This window comes from Zosterops lateralis (genome assembly GCF_965231275.1).
Source record: "Zosterops lateralis genome assembly, chromosome: 6".
NCBI classification, from domain to species: domain Eukaryota; kingdom Metazoa; phylum Chordata; class Aves; order Passeriformes; family Zosteropidae; genus Zosterops; species Zosterops lateralis.
The window spans coordinates 9,648,649-9,664,469 of NC_139761.1; the positions used below are offsets into that span (position 1 = coordinate 9,648,649).

The 15,821-nt window shown below is 36.6% G+C and overlaps 1 protein-coding gene across 1 annotated transcript in view; it reads right to left on the reverse strand.

The window, feature by feature from the left end:
- TDRD9 (tudor domain containing 9) overlaps positions 1 to 15,821 on the reverse strand; it is a 66,816-nt gene that overhangs the window by 21,058 nt on the left and 29,937 nt on the right. Inside the window, exons 7-18 of the mRNA XM_083862773.1 lie at positions 14,504 to 14,668; positions 10,108 to 10,211; positions 9,291 to 9,349; positions 6,304 to 6,355; positions 6,065 to 6,149; positions 5,282 to 5,339; positions 4,621 to 4,725; positions 2,885 to 2,982; positions 2,399 to 2,530; positions 1,614 to 1,776; positions 1,468 to 1,531; positions 938 to 1,001 (exon numbers count right to left, since the gene is read on the reverse strand). Coding sequence (XP_083718899.1) covers positions 938 to 1,001; positions 1,468 to 1,531; positions 1,614 to 1,776; positions 2,399 to 2,530; positions 2,885 to 2,982; positions 4,621 to 4,725; positions 5,282 to 5,339; positions 6,065 to 6,149; positions 6,304 to 6,355; positions 9,291 to 9,349; positions 10,108 to 10,211; positions 14,504 to 14,668 — 1,149 coding nt within the window. The remainder of the gene's footprint in view (positions 1 to 937; positions 1,002 to 1,467; positions 1,532 to 1,613; positions 1,777 to 2,398; positions 2,531 to 2,884; positions 2,983 to 4,620; positions 4,726 to 5,281; positions 5,340 to 6,064; positions 6,150 to 6,303; positions 6,356 to 9,290; positions 9,350 to 10,107; positions 10,212 to 14,503; positions 14,669 to 15,821) is intronic.

Sequence of the window (15,821 nt, forward strand, 5' to 3'; positions counted from 1 at the left end):
AGGAAAGAAGGAATCTAATCTGAACCAAGGAGTTTGGAAACAAACTTTCCTGAGCTTGTTCTTTTCTGATACCCAGCCATTCAAAAAAAGCTTTCACACCACTCACACAGAGATACCTCACTGGAAACTCTGTCTGAATGTTTGCGTCTGTCCCCCAGGACAACATACTGGTTTATAGAAATAGCATCTTCAGATAAACAGGTGATAATTACTAGGTGACACAAGGGAAATATACAACAGGGTAAGGGGAATTCAGAAAACATAATTTCTGAGCCTCAGGATTAGTGGATACATATGCCACACATATCCATGTGTGCTTCACAAAATTCTGACAGTGGAGTAGAAAAAAAAACAAGTCAGTTTTGACTGAAGGGCAACATGTTTTAAAAAAATGAATACGTTAAATCAGCAGCTGAAGGTTTCAGACTCTCCAGAACATTACAGAACATACCAGAGTGTGCATAATATAAATTGCTGGAATCTGAACAGCAAATTCCTCCAGCAGAAGCCTTAGCTGTGTTGTACCAGCTCAGCCTCTACCTGGAGGAAGTGACCCCTGTCCATGGTACTGAGCCACCAAACAAACAAGAGCACCAAAATATGGCATTTGCACAAAAACATCACAAAGCCAAAGCTAAGAAGTCTGGAGAAAGGTCACCAAACTCATTCTTTACTACAATTTCCCAGTCCAGACTCTCCTTGGTTAACATCTACAAACATCACCACATTTCTGGCATTTTATTTTTGGCTATTAGAGGTAATTGGAACTTTACACAGTTGGACAAAGACTGCAAAAAATTATCAATAGGTAGCTATCAATAATGTGAAGTTTTTAACAACTGCAAAACAAAAATGATGTACTGATCCTATAAAGGTGAGAACCTCCATCCTGGTCCATCAGATTTCACTCTAATTTAAGCTGGAACAAACGACTTACCCTAAACGCATTCAGAATTGCAATACAGTCACTCCTACTGTTCCCAGCAAAAACCATTTTTTTCCTGTCAGTACAAACAAAAACTATTAGCAACAGTATTTTTTCAAATCCTGCATGTATTACACAGCTCAGTAATACCCTCCACGTTTTTAATAAACATGAACAATACACTTATTGTAATTACTTGTTCTTATTCACATCTCCTTGCTGAAGGAGATGCACTGTATGAGCAGGATAATAAGAAGTAATTGTCCTTGGTATTTGAAGAACCATTTTAATAGACACTGCCACATGAGAAAGGCAAAGCTGAAGAATCAGGCCTTGTGCTCAGCAGATGGTGAGTTAGCTCTGTGATTTATGTTCCCAAATTAATAGAATCCAGTATCAGCTACCTGGAAAAGTTTCTGTTTGCACTGCTTGGCATTTTAACAGAAAATCAGACTCATGACACAGAAAATTAATACTGAGCAATCAACTTTGCCCTCTGCCCTCAATATAGTTAGGAAGTTATAAAACATCTGGGGTACTACCTGTATGCATCAACATGCTTTTTGAAAGGTATTGCAAAAAAATTCCGCAAAGACAGTGCTGCAGCTACAACAAAAACAAATCACAATGAAAACCTGCAAATCATTGGTTTTACAGAAATGTTCTCACATGTCCTTCTTTCAGTTACCTATAATAAGGCATTCCTCTAAGCAACCAAAGACATGCCCGAGGACTATCAATTTTCCAAGATGCAGCTCCACTGGTAACTGTGTCAATACCATCCCTAAGAAAGTCAGCTCACCATCTTGCAGATTTTCTTCTGTTTGCACACAGGTTGTGAGTGCTCCAAGCTATAGAAATTAAAATATACTCACTTGTAAAAGCTGACTAAGTAAACCTAAGACAAGTTTTAAAGACAGGTAGTACTTTTGAAACCAAAGCTACTACATATTCTGAATATAAAAGCAAGCGACAAATGATGCAAATATTATTTCTGATGCACTTTGGAAAAGAAAAATGTTTAATGCAATCAAGATTCTCCCTTATCAACTTTATAACTGAAAATCGAAATCACCACCCTCTCTCTCCTTGTACAGGTGAGAAGGGTATCTTCAGGCTGACCTCCATAAGTCATACAGTTTAAGAGTGTGATTACTTATTCATAAACAATGTCGCTTAGAGAGTTTAAGTTATTTTTTTGTCTATTTCTCTTCTTTCTCACCATAGATGCTAGTCCTCAAAGAGTATCATTACTCCCTGCTGAAATTACAATCTTGTTTTAAAGATGTAACTACAGAAATTATGCTCAAAAGGATGGTAACCCATCAACAGACCAAGGTGTAAACGACTCTCTAGACACAGCTCACATCTGAGGTTCCAATCAAGACTAACTACTACCTTAAATACAAAGAAAACCACTTCTGCAGTACATTCCTTTTACCTTGATTTTAACAACATTAAAAGGAAGCCTACCTCTTTCAGCTGAATCATTGTACGTTCAATGTCACCTGCACTGGGTGGAGAAAGAGCTGTTGCCAGCAAGGCTTTTGGTTCCCCTATATCAAGCTTCTTTAATTTCAAGACTGCAGATCCCAGTGGACAATGCTGAAGGGAAAACAAGATTATTGTTACTCTCCTCTCATGGGAAGTGTGACAAAGTGTTTTACATGAAAAAGTAAGTTTACAATTTAGCAAAATCTAAAATTAATTACAACTAGTGTTTTTTTCTTTTGAGTAGATTGCTTGTTTCTAATCCACATCAATTTTACTGCTATAATGTATCTCCTATAAAGAAACTACGTGGAATAATCTTTGTCAATTAGTCATCAAGTTGACTTCTAGTCATTGCTAGTAGTTATTAGTAAGTATTCCAATCATCTCCAGAGAAAGTAAAGCAAAGCTTCTCTGCTCTGACTAAATGCATTAAAGAAGACCTAATCCTAAACCCAAAATCCTCACCAGCATCTCAGGTTCTGACTTCTCTGGAATACAGTCTGTCCAGAAGTTCTTGCGGATGAGCCTGTAACAATAGCCTTTGGAAACACGGCCAGCACGACCTTCACAGAAAAGAACAAATCACCAATTCGTAAAGTGCACAACTTTTTTCCAAACCCATCCATCTACAAACCCTCTGGGCAGATGAGCAGTACATGACAGCTGATGCTGCAGGCTGAGCAGTGTTCTGCTCTCTTGCAGCAGACAGGCCCAGCGGACACATAAGGGTAGGACAAAAAAAATTTGCTTTCATAGGAGCAGTAACTAACAAAAGAATTGCATAAGTATTTCACTCAAATACCTCTTTCACATAACTGCCCTCAAATCAACAGCCACTTTTCTCAGTTGAACAGGCATTTCCTATTTGACTCTATAGCTAGAAAATCTTCTTCAGTATACACAACTTTTAAGATACAATGATAAACAGCGAAACATCCTTATGATCTACTATCTACAGAAAAAACAAAGATTCAGAAGTCTATCTTCACAAATCCAAACACCAGTTCAACCAACTAAAGGGTACTCCTCTCTGTGGGATACTCCACTAGAGAATCAGGCCACATTTTTAACTCGCATGCAGAACAAGCCCAAGCCTTCTACACAAAATGCTACTTCTGCTGGTTGTTGTGTCCTATGCTAACCCTGAACCAAACAGAAATAAATCTGTATATTGGGGTTCAGGGGTTCACAGTGAGGTCTTGAAAGGGGGGGCTATAGTGGTGGCTTCTGTGAGAAGTTGCTGGAAACTTCCCCCATATCTGACAGTGCAAGAGTATGAGGAAGAAGCAGCAGCAGAAAGAATGTGGGATGAATTGACCACAATCCCCATTTTCCACCCCCATGTACCACTAGGGAGGAGAAGGTAGAGAAACTGGGAGCGAGTCCAAGCATGGGAAGGAGCGGGAGGAAGCTGTTTAAGATTTGGCTTTATTTCTTATTACCCAAGACTGATTTGTTTGGTAATGAAATTAAACTAATCTCCCCAAGCTGAGTCTGTTTTGCCTGTGATGGTAATTGGTAAGTGATCATCTCCCTGTCTTCATCTCAAACCCTGAGCTTTTCTTCCCATCCAGCTGAGGAGAGGGGAGTGATAGAACAGCTTTGCTGGGCACCTGGCACCCAGATATAATTGTAAAGACCTCATAATACTTTAAAATTACAGTGTTTTTAGATCCAAAGATGTCACTGCTTTAATTTATTTAATACAATTTTGACTGAAACTAAAATGATTTTGATAGTTACAGGACTGTCTTACAGGAAGAGCCAATAGGGAATCTTATTTATCCTTGTCCTACGAACACTGGTCGAAAGTAGAAACAGTGCTGTGGATATTTCAACTCATTAATAGATACATATACACATGAAAGTTTCTTTTACTGCTGAAACTTACAAGCAGTTCATAAATACCTAGCAGTACCTATCTCCCCTTCTTAAAAATGGCCTGTGACAAAAAAATGCTATTAAATAACAAAGAAGATACAAAACACTCCTCTGCAATATACTTGAGCAAAGAAAACCACATTCATGCATAGCTGTTTAATCCCATTTTTATACCCTGACATGGTAAAGAACTTATCAAATACTAATGGCCAAAATTATCTGTTCTTTTCACTATTAATACAAGAAAAACCAAAAAAAGAATTGTTCATGAAGATCAGCTTCCAAAATTCCTTTGTGTTACCTACCTACGGTCATCTTACCTTTTCTTTGACTACAGTTTGTCTTAGATGCCCAGCAAAGCATCAAATTTTGGTAATTAGTTTCCTTATCGCAAAACAAAATTCTAGTTAAGCAGAAATCTATCACTGTAAGTAAGAAAAAAAAATTCCTCATGGCAGTGCAAAGAAATACAAAGAGTAATCTGTACTATCAGAAATGTAAAGTCTGAATAACTTAAATAACAATAAAAAGAACATCAGAGTTATAAATAACCAGACCCAAGATATTCTGAATACTAACCAAACTGCTAACAGATTTTTCAGATACATCATTGAATATGAGAATCATTAAAAGGCAATCATTTCTGCATTTTGAAACTCTGCATCAAAATTTGCTTAAACTGATGCAATTATTTCAAAACATAGTCAGAATATGATAAAAAAATCTTAACTTGTGACATGAGGTCTGGCTCTGCTTGTTACTGTATTTAAAATTTACCCCTTAGTAAACGTTTAAACCAACCTCCTACTCAGTAGCTCTATTTGTTTATATATTCAGATTTCTCTGTTGTGAAAGAAAGAATTCAACATTCCAGAAGCAGCGCTTTGAACAGTGACATATCCTAGGGACCAAATCTAGCACAAGTATGGGAAAATATTACAAACACAGTGTATAAAGAATTACAAGAGTCAGACAACTTACCATACTTAACATCAGGAACTGTTACAGAGCTCTCAGCTACATTGGTAGCTAGAATAATCTGAGTTTTGAAGCAAAAAATGAGAAATGAATGCATAAACAAAAAATTACTCGCATTAATGTTTCTACATGAAAAATCCAACTTGCTATGAAGAAATACAAGTGTAATGGCAACACAGCATCTCTGCTCTGCACAGTAAAAAAAGCAGTACCACATAGGGACAGCAAAAAAACCCTCGTATTTTCTTGTTTTGAGCTCAAGAAAGCAAAATAACGTAGTATAGCATTAGGACAGTACAGAGGGAGAATGGAAATCTTTCCTTGTGCCTTTGCCATAAGGAAACATCACACTATTAGCAGCAATACCCTCTTAGCAAAAGCAGATGAAGAAAACCAAGGCAGCAGCAAAAATGTGGGGTACAAAGTGGGTCAGAGCCTCCCAAGGAGTCTGGGGGGCTCCTTTGCTATTCAGTGCCACCAGCAGCACTCCCCTGCCGTGCAGGTGCAGCACAAACCATTCTGAAGGACGAGAACAGCAGCAGGCAATACTTTAAGAGTAACTTCCTTAAGATGAATGCACTTCTCTTGAGGTCTAAACACCAGCTGAAACAGCAGCTTGGTAAGAAAGGCCATCAGTTTACACACTGAAAAACTAAATGCTTTGTTCTTATAAAATGGTTTGAGTTACAATATCTACTAATACTTAAATACATTATTATCTGCTATTACTACTTTAGCAAAAGGTTTCACATGCTTTAAAAAAAGTAATGATTTAAAAATATTTACTTTTCTGTAGCCAGGAACTGTAGCTGAAAATACTTTACTTTGTTCCTCTAGGGTAGCACATGCATGAAGTGGGTACACTTGCCACCTAAAGAAAATATATTAGTGAAATATTTACTGATGTAAGAATATTAAAGTTGATTACACTTCTGTGCTAAACTCTATTATGCACTTAAAACTCATACAGGTGAAAGACTCATATTCAGGTTTAACTGAACTGAAATAGGTGGGATCTAACTTACCTTTTATATTTATCTGAGAGGCATGAGTGCATGTACCTTATTTCACCTAAACCTAAAAAAAAAAGTAATCATGAGTCTATTTTTCATTTTAGTCATCAGGAACAATTCAAGAACATATATTTCAATTATAAATTGCTTGTCATTATTACCTCTTTTTCACCATATAATAATATGGCAGAGGAATTAAACAGCAAATGTAATAATAAGTCTGAAAACGAGTGAGTCAATTTTTGAAGAACCATTTGGCATTAATTTTACACTTAATGAAGATTTAAAGGTCATTTTACAACATCCCATTATTAGCCCTTGTTTCAGTTTCTTATAATGCTCACCACATGCTGAATATCTGTCTGGTTTAGGCTAAAATTGGGTATTTCAGCCAAAACAAGTTCTTTCAAAGAGCAGGACCAAGGGAAAAAAATAGCCATTTCTGTCTTAGCCATCTCACCTTTGAGTGAGATGTGCCATTTTCTGGGGCATGCATTTCACATCTGCCAGGAGAAATCTTATGACTGAGGGAGGGATTTTTTCCTACCTTCCCGAATACCTCCACAAACATAAATCTTTCTGAAAAGATTAGTTTACTTCTTATTGAGATTTCAATCACAAAAGCCCCATTTTCAAAAATCTAGCCAACAATGGACTTCCCTGAAGGTTGTTTTTACGATTAAAAACAACTAAAAGTTAAGTTTGATTCCTGTTTGGCAGAACACACTCTGCATCATCACTGTTAACAGTAATTATTAATCAGTCTAATAATTACTGACTAGACACAGCAGGCATTACCTGCTGACCAGTTTTAGAAATTACAAGAGTTGATTGACCATGACACCTACAGAACACAAGGATCTCACCAGGAGACAAAGGTCTCAGAATGAAATGGGAACCCTGTCTGGCAAACATACAAGGACAATAAGGAGAGCAGGGCATGGAGAAGTGCAAAAGAAAATATGGAACACACAAAAAATGAGATCAACATGAGTAGAACAGATAAAATTAGAACACTTGGAACATATTCATGCATGTTATGAAAATTGCAGCTTAACATGGCACCTTTTATCAGCTGTTCCCTACAGAGAGACAAGTTCTGGAACCAAAGGAGAGCTGAGGAACACTTATCTATAAAGTATCAGATTTGGCAGCACTACCAAAAAAATTAAGCAGTGAACAAGACAGGCAATTACAAGGGGAAACATGGCATCCTACTTGAGACAGCTGTAGCTCCTTTTGGAATCAGATTCTGCCCCATCACTGAGTTCCACAAAGACAGCAGGCAAAATTGACTGAACAGCATCCTCAGCACAGCATTGCTCTTTCTGGCTGCTGCTGCACACTCAACTTGACAAGGCAGTGGGAGTGTTATTTTTCATGTTCAAAATGATATGTAATCCTCAGCACTCAAAAAATCCAAGCATCTCAAATCAACATCCTAAATGTGGATGTTAAATGTGTAAAAATAACCCAAAGCTCTGTCTCAGCTGCTGTCTTGTAAATTGAGGGCTCGCCTCCCCTTTTCTCCAGTTCTGTATAAAAACATTTATGAGAGAAAGTCCAAGGGCTGTTTGCTAATCCTGTGTTCAGGATCAGTCTTGAGTATCCAGTTTAAAACCAGACAAGGTGAAACACTTGCCAAATAAAACACAAACCTGAGTGTACTAGCTCATTCAGAAAGCATTACCACATGGGTTTCTACAAATTTACCAAATGTATTTAAATAAAACCAAACAAAAAATCAGTATATCACGCGCAGTTATAAACCATCAGGGATAGCAGCACAGTTAAAACTTACACACACGCACAAAAAAACCCAAACAAAATCTCAAAGTGAAAGATAAAGACTTAGGATTTGAAAATGCTAAGGAGTAATTTCAGACTGAAATGAAGCCTCAGAGGGGCTGAAGAAGTCTGAAAACACACCAGGCAAACACCAGTATCAGAGGCCAAAGGCAACAGATATGGTCTCCCCATCTTATTATCACCAACTGGAATGGGCCTTACACTGACACAATGAAGTAATTTCTTCTACCCATTAATTTTATAGCAAAGGTAATTCCAAGAAAGGCAGCTCTAATGCCTTTTAGCTAATGGGGAACACTCTCCAAGGAAAGCTGCTCTGTAAGTGCAGTGTATCTCTGAGTTGGTGTGCTGTGCTTCCAGCCCCTAGCCCTGGCATGCCTGTTCCTAAGCTCAACACAGCAGGGAAATGACATGCATAAACATTTTACAGAGTTGGAAAGTCCTGGTAGGGACAGACTTCACTGTGTCCAAGGAACAGCGGCTCTGGACTTCAAGGTGACTCTGCACTTGAACATAACCAAATCTTTTCAAAGATTTCAAGTAACAAATGTTCAGCTCATGAAGTAAATACTTGAAACCACCAGGTAAGAGATTTATAATAGTCAGGAAAACTACTCTGCAGGCCAGTTACACGGCCTCTAAAATCCAGCTGATGAGTTCAAATAAGAATGGCAGTCAAAACAAAAGCCTACAATAATTTCTGTGCAAGAAAACTTAGGTTTTATTCTTTACAAAAGACTACATGTATAGTCAGTTTTCTGATCAATAATCCCTATGCCATCATGTGTGCTTTTGAGCATGCCAACTACCAAGCAATGTACATGTAAAGAAAAATGTGAATTTGAGCTTTTACAACAATTTAAAAGAAGACCACACTTTATGCAGACAAGGAAACATCTCTAAAGGAATCCTAGGAGCTGCATACACTAATTAATAACTGCACTAAAAAACTGAGCAATTGCATTTCTGTAGATTAACTACAGGATTATTTTTATTATTTTGTAAATGCATAACATCTTAATTTTTGACTCACAGCTTTTCCAATTATTGCCACAATTAAACAAGTTTCCAAGAAAAAAATGCCCAAAGAGACCAATGAACCTCATTTAAGTATGTGTTTAATAAATCCCTGGAAGAAGTGCCAGAAGAAGTCTCGTTAGATGACAAATAACAAAGTTATTAAGACATACCTGGTAAAAACACAAGCACACTGCCACGTTCCAGTGTATTACTCAAGTTCTTTTCCTCCCTAACAAGAAAACACAGCTTCATTAGTTTTACAGTCTCAGTCTACTTCATTATCCACAGTTATTTTATTCTGGAAGAACAAGAAGAAGTGCACACTTTTTGTAACATGCATTATTTAAACTTCCCGAAGAAATGAAATTTCAACCACTATTGGCAACTATGCTTTCTGAAAAATGCAATACATAAACACTGAAACCAGAGCATTAGGTTTAGTTCTTTTCTTTGAAACTACAACAAAACAGAAACTTTCTCATTCTGCTATGAAAATAATCAGTATTAGGTTACTTAATACACACTCAGTCTTAGATAAAAATTGTAGAAACAACTTTATTACATTTTCAGATACTAAACATCAATTTACAAAACATAGAGCAGCAAAATCCAGTATTTACTTATTTCACATGACATTAAGGCCAATGAAAATTAATGCCCAGTTTTTATCCTTTTTTTCCATAAAGTAATGTATGTTTTAGGTTACAATATAAAATAATAGCTCTGGTTTCATTCTTGATATAAATACTGCATACAGCAAAGCATGTACTTTCCATATGACATGGCTGCCTTGAAGAGTCACTCATGCTCCAGGGCATAAAGTACTCTTTAGGAACACTGGGTACGAATCAAACAAATATGTAAAATAAAGGCAGAGATGCAAGCAAAAATTAAGTTTCCACTAATAACTATGGACTGCTGCTGTTGCTTAATTAGCTCCTCATTTCCCCAAAAGCCACTGATTCCAGATCTTGAGCTGCATCTTACCTATTGCTCCTCTTTTCAAACTCATCAAATGACTGAATCAGAGACACTGCCACTTGATACATTTTCTTCTCTATTGCTGGTTCCTCAAAGCTCTGAGGACGAAGCTGTTTGGAGAAGAAGGTAATGAGATTAACACAGAGTAACTGGCTAAAAGACTGTAGTTCACACATGTATTTCAATTTGTTAAATATGTATTTCAATGTACACATGTATATATGTATTTCAATTTAAACTGATCCAGTGCAGAAGTAACTTCATCTGATGCACTCATTAACTTCTAAACAGACATTTTTCTTCAAGCCTCCTACAATTTTAATGCTGAAGAAATACTTCTGATATTTATCTACTTAAGCACCAGGCCACCTTCCATTCATTTGCAGGACAAGCTCCTTATTCTGAAGTGTCAATCACATGGGATTAGAACCCATGGAACAGGATGACAAAGAGGAATTTGTGTAAGGACTATAGAGTGCTTCTCATAGCTGCTATTACACAGATCTGTCTACCTGCCTGCACATAAATCTTTCTCCTTGAAACTGTTTTTGCATTTAATAGGTCTTGTGGTTTTGGTTGTACTCAACAGAACCATAGTGACTCTGTCTACACTGCTTTCCAGCATTCTGTATAAACTCAAGGCTTTGGTATTTAAGAACATAAACCATCAAGTCTTCAGAGCAAAGACAGTAACTTAATCACTTTTCAGTTTTATGTTTGATGAACTAGACCTGCTGTGAAAAAGGTCTATAGTATTACACATTTTTCTCTTGTAGGGAAAATGGGTTTTGATCATTGCTCACCTTCCATTCTCAGAGTTTCTCCTCACTCTAGTGCAAACTCTTTACAGAACCAAGTGTTTCAGAGAGCTAAAATAACAGACAACCTAAATATCTAAATTATTAAAATGAAACTAGCAATTTTTCTACCAGTTTCCCATTGTAAAGGAGCTTATAACAATCACAAAAGCACAGCTCCTACCACCAATCTGGAAACACTAATTTAGATCAGCATTTGCTACTGCAACCCCAGTCCTCAGCTTGATTAGCCCATGAGAAACCTTAAAAATACTTGATTGTTTTCTTCAGAGTATTTTTTGCCCCAATATATCTGAAAAATCAAAGCAAGTTATCGCTTCTGGGCTGCTCAAACGTAAGATTTTTTTGTTTTATATTATCCCTGCTTAAGTAACTGTCAAATCTGTCTTTTCAATTTTGCTACTGATTGTACCTTTAGTATTCTTTAACAGGACAAGGCTTCCACATCACCCCTAATAAAAGGTAACAATGTGACAAACAGCAAATCTCAACCCCAGTCAGACCTGACTGAAGTAATACAACATAATCAGAACAGTTTTTGACAGCAGCTCACTACCTTTCATCACGACTCTTGACTCCAGTTCCATGGACATGGAAGGAGTTTTTACCTTTGCAAGCCATAAACGAGTTGCATTTTTGCACTTTGCTTCATTTCTTGAATTTGCATTTTGAATCTCTAACACTATCCAGAACAAAAGGCAAGCATTTGCACAACTAGCTTTAAAATTGCCTGTAGATAGAGCCTTCATGCATTTTTCATGAAACCTATGTTTCAATGATTCCTTGGGGCTTAGAGGTTGCTGGTATGACAAAATCATGGTTCTGTTAAACATCTAGAACAATGTGTTTACCAAGCCCATTATGCCAAAAGAATGATAAATTACTTTTTCTAAGCCTATGCTCACAAATTAAGCAGTACCCCTGTAAATGACCCAGTATCTGGGCAAGGGTAAGCCAGTGATACACTGAAAAATGTTTCTCCCTTCCCTCTCCCTTATTTTTATTCTTTCCTACAAATGAAGTAATTCAAGTAGAAAGCTTTATCTTTGATTCAGCTAGATGTCTGTCTAGCCACAGCAGAGGGTTTACTGCAAACAGGCATAGAGAAGAAAAAATAATGACTGGCATTTTTATTCATCTTCCAAATCACAACAACATCAATCAACTGACAAATTATTTAAGTCGAAACTATCCCTAAAAATTTTATTTTCAAGCACAGTTTTAAAACACATGCAGAAATGAGCGATGTAGTAGAGCCAAGAGCTCTGCAGGATTCATAAAAGAATCCTACATTTATACCGTAACATCCAATTATTTTAAGATTTTTTGAGAAGGGACAAAGATTCACACCTCACAGCCAAAAGACAATTACAAAGAACTAAACTGATTTTGACTGAGATGCTTTAAGAAATGATTGAAGATTTATGTAATGTAGTTTCACAGTTATTAATTTTAAAACCAAAAGTAAACTTAGAAAAATTCTGTTTATCTAAAGAGCAGTGACTGCATTTACTTTTAACTGCTGTGTTCCTTTATGTAAATTTCACAGGCTTTTATAGGTGAAAATAAAACATCAAGAATTAAAGCCTGAAGCCTGTACCTCAGGCAGTTATCTAATTGATTTAGATTTTAGCAGGATGAAAGATGTGCCTCAGCCTCCATATGGCAGCATTAACTCATTAACTGTCTTAATACTCACACTCCACTTTCATTTTATTATAGATGTTACACAAATCATCTCAGACCTTCCACATTTTAATTTTTTAACTGTAACTAGTATTCAGATAAAATCTTCACAAACAGCACTATAAGGAACAAGATCAAGACCAAGATTCAGTGCTTCAGAATTCAATTTCATCCTTTGTAAATACAGATATAAAAAAAAAAGAAGATCAAGAGCACTTATGCACTTCTATTGTTGCCCTAAGTCACAAGAAACATATTGGACAAACATACTCTCCCCATCTTGCTGAAAAACAGAATAGCTATAGATAGGACAACACAAGATAAAGAATCAGATGAAAACTTTAAATAAAAAACACAGGAAAAATAAAAAAAGTATAAAAAGGGCTAAGCACTGAAAGCAGTTCCTTTGTCTGTGATCTCTGAGGTGCAAGGTGTGCAAGTTGACATTCAGCTCCAAGTGCAGCTATGACAAATCCAATTTGACTGAAGTAAACTTCTTACTTAATTTCCTGGTATCTTTTTGTTGTCATCATCAAAAGTATTTTACAAAGTCCAATGTATTACATAATCTCCTCCACATTATCTGTCTGAACTGCCATACTAATGTATAAACACTGATGGCCCAACTGCTATAAGCACTGAGTTTATTTTTTTGTTTGCATTAAAACTTCAAAGGTTGACAGCCTTTTATTTTACCTTGCCTGTGCTGAGGCATAACCAATGCTCGAGCTGTGTACAGCAGAAGCAATTATTTTCTTCTGGGCTTCCTATTTTATTTTGCTATTTTATTTTCTGCAGAACTGATGGATGAAAGCTAAATAATAACAGTGTGTTCCCCTACTGCTACTTTCTAAGTGCTTCCCCCATCTTCTTCATTGTAATAACATTCCAATAGTGTTCTGAATTATCAAAACTGACCAATAATTACACCCACATCCCAGTTATTCTTAGACTGGGTATCACAATACAGGCCTGAGTGCATTTGTTGTACTCTGCTTTAACCTGTTTATTTTGCCTTTCACCGTAACAGTGAAAGAGTTCACTCAAGTGAATTCCTACACAGCTGTTTTTCAAATGTAAAACAAACCCCTATTACAAAACCAAAGAAAACAGATTAACTCATATTTACATTCATCCCTTCATTACCTGATGTCTACAGAGATACTTGCTGTAATGTCAGGAGCTCTAAAAATAAAACATACAGAATACATTCTGTGCAGCTTTTAAGCTGGATTGATAAAGAAAACACATCTTCAGCCAGCACCCACCCTCGTCAGGCATCAGAGAAGCAGCTCTCCAGCACAGCTCACCAGGGATCTGAAAAGTATCTGTTATTCTAACATGTTTTCTTTACTCAAAATTACGTATCTGCTGTGGTGGCCTACATGGTTACAAAAGAACTAAGTTCAAAACTAGTGCATAACATCTCTGGCACTATTGAAAAACAGGAAATAGAAAAGAAAAACAGGAAAGCCTCAGCTGATACAGAAGCCAACTTGATAACAACAAAGTTCTGATCAAAAATGCTTGGTTTCTCTCCATTTCATAGCACTTTTTGCCTTTGATACATAACAACAACATGAACCAACTCAGGAAATATTCCCTGATTTTGTCAGCTATATTCAAAGAGATCTGTAAATCTATTTATGTTACTTTCTCCACACACTTTTACATTGCTCATCTTGAATGCAATTATCAAACAAAATGTCTCACACTGTTGAAATGTTTGTTTCACGAAGGAAACTGGTTTGCTCATAAGAAGACTGTTTTATCATCATCTACTAATTCTTACCTAGAATTGCAATATAAAAGTAGCTATATGTAATTTTTACACAGTTTTCAATTGACTATTCTAATTTCTTATTATGTCCGAAGAAATTAAATTATATTTACAATACCTGGAAATCAAACATGTCCTTCAAATCATCAAGATAATACTCTTCAACTGCAAAAGGTCTGCCTTCTACCTTAAATATACAGACTGGATTCAAACCATTATGAACTGGAAGTGTAAAGTAATCAGCTAATTCTTTGGAGTTGATGGAAGCAGACATCAGTATTATCTGTTAAAACAAATGTACAGAAAGTGTAAAGCATTAATTTTAACACAAATTGTTCTCCTACATGGGACTCTCTACTTCCTCTTCATGTTAAATGATCTAATTATGCTTACTACAGATATGTAAGCTACGTACATTTAAGAGAATCAAACTAAAAGCTTAAGATACCATAACCAGCACATGGAGAGACACAAGCACCTGTAAGAGAATGGCTCAGGCTAGAATGCCTAGGGCAGACAACATGCTGAAAATTCAACCAAAACCACACAGTACTCTTGATAAAGACCTCACCACCTAGACCAGAAATGCTGTAAAACACAAAAGCATCCCCCTTAGAAAACAACAGGAAGGTAAACTAATGAAGTGGGCACTGTACCACTGTGCTCAGCTCTAAAGCACATGTAAAGGCACAAAGAACACATGGAGAGGGCAGGCTAAACCATGAAATTTTCCAACCTGATCCTGAAAGGAGAAATTTGAAAGGACATAATTCTGCAAATATATATATATTTGTGTGTATATATATATATATATATATATATATATATATATATATGAAAATCTGTCTCACTGCAGCATGGACTGCCTCAACAGATGTGACTCACCACAACATGGCTCAACAGAGAGTGACTCACCTATGCCAGGGCAACAGGCTAAATGCCACCTTCTCTGAAGGCTATAGAAACAAAATCCAATCTAAATCAGCAGTTACAGGCAAGACTTCTAGACTTTTTTTTAATCTTTGTAATCTGGACTCTAGTCTGCATGGAATCCTTCCAAAGTGGAAAGAAATGACAGATTCTTAACACAGTGCCTGAAGGGTCACATGACTGAACCAAGAGTTTGATGTACTCCTAAAGCAAAAATTCAACAAGCACACATCACCAACTCAGCAGACAAACACATCAAAACAGAGGGTAATCAAAGAAGACAGTTCAAGATCAAGCAGTCTAAAACCACTTGTGAAACATGGATATGTCCAAAGACCAACTAAGTGATACCAAGAACTGTTACTAGTTACTATGGAAACTGCACTTTTTGGTTTGACCCAATAGAGCCACTCTTAGTCTCAAGGTTTTCTTTCAACCCGATCCCAGCAAGAACAACCTCAGAACAATCCAGTATCTGCTCCGTGATCTAAAAATAATAATCAGCA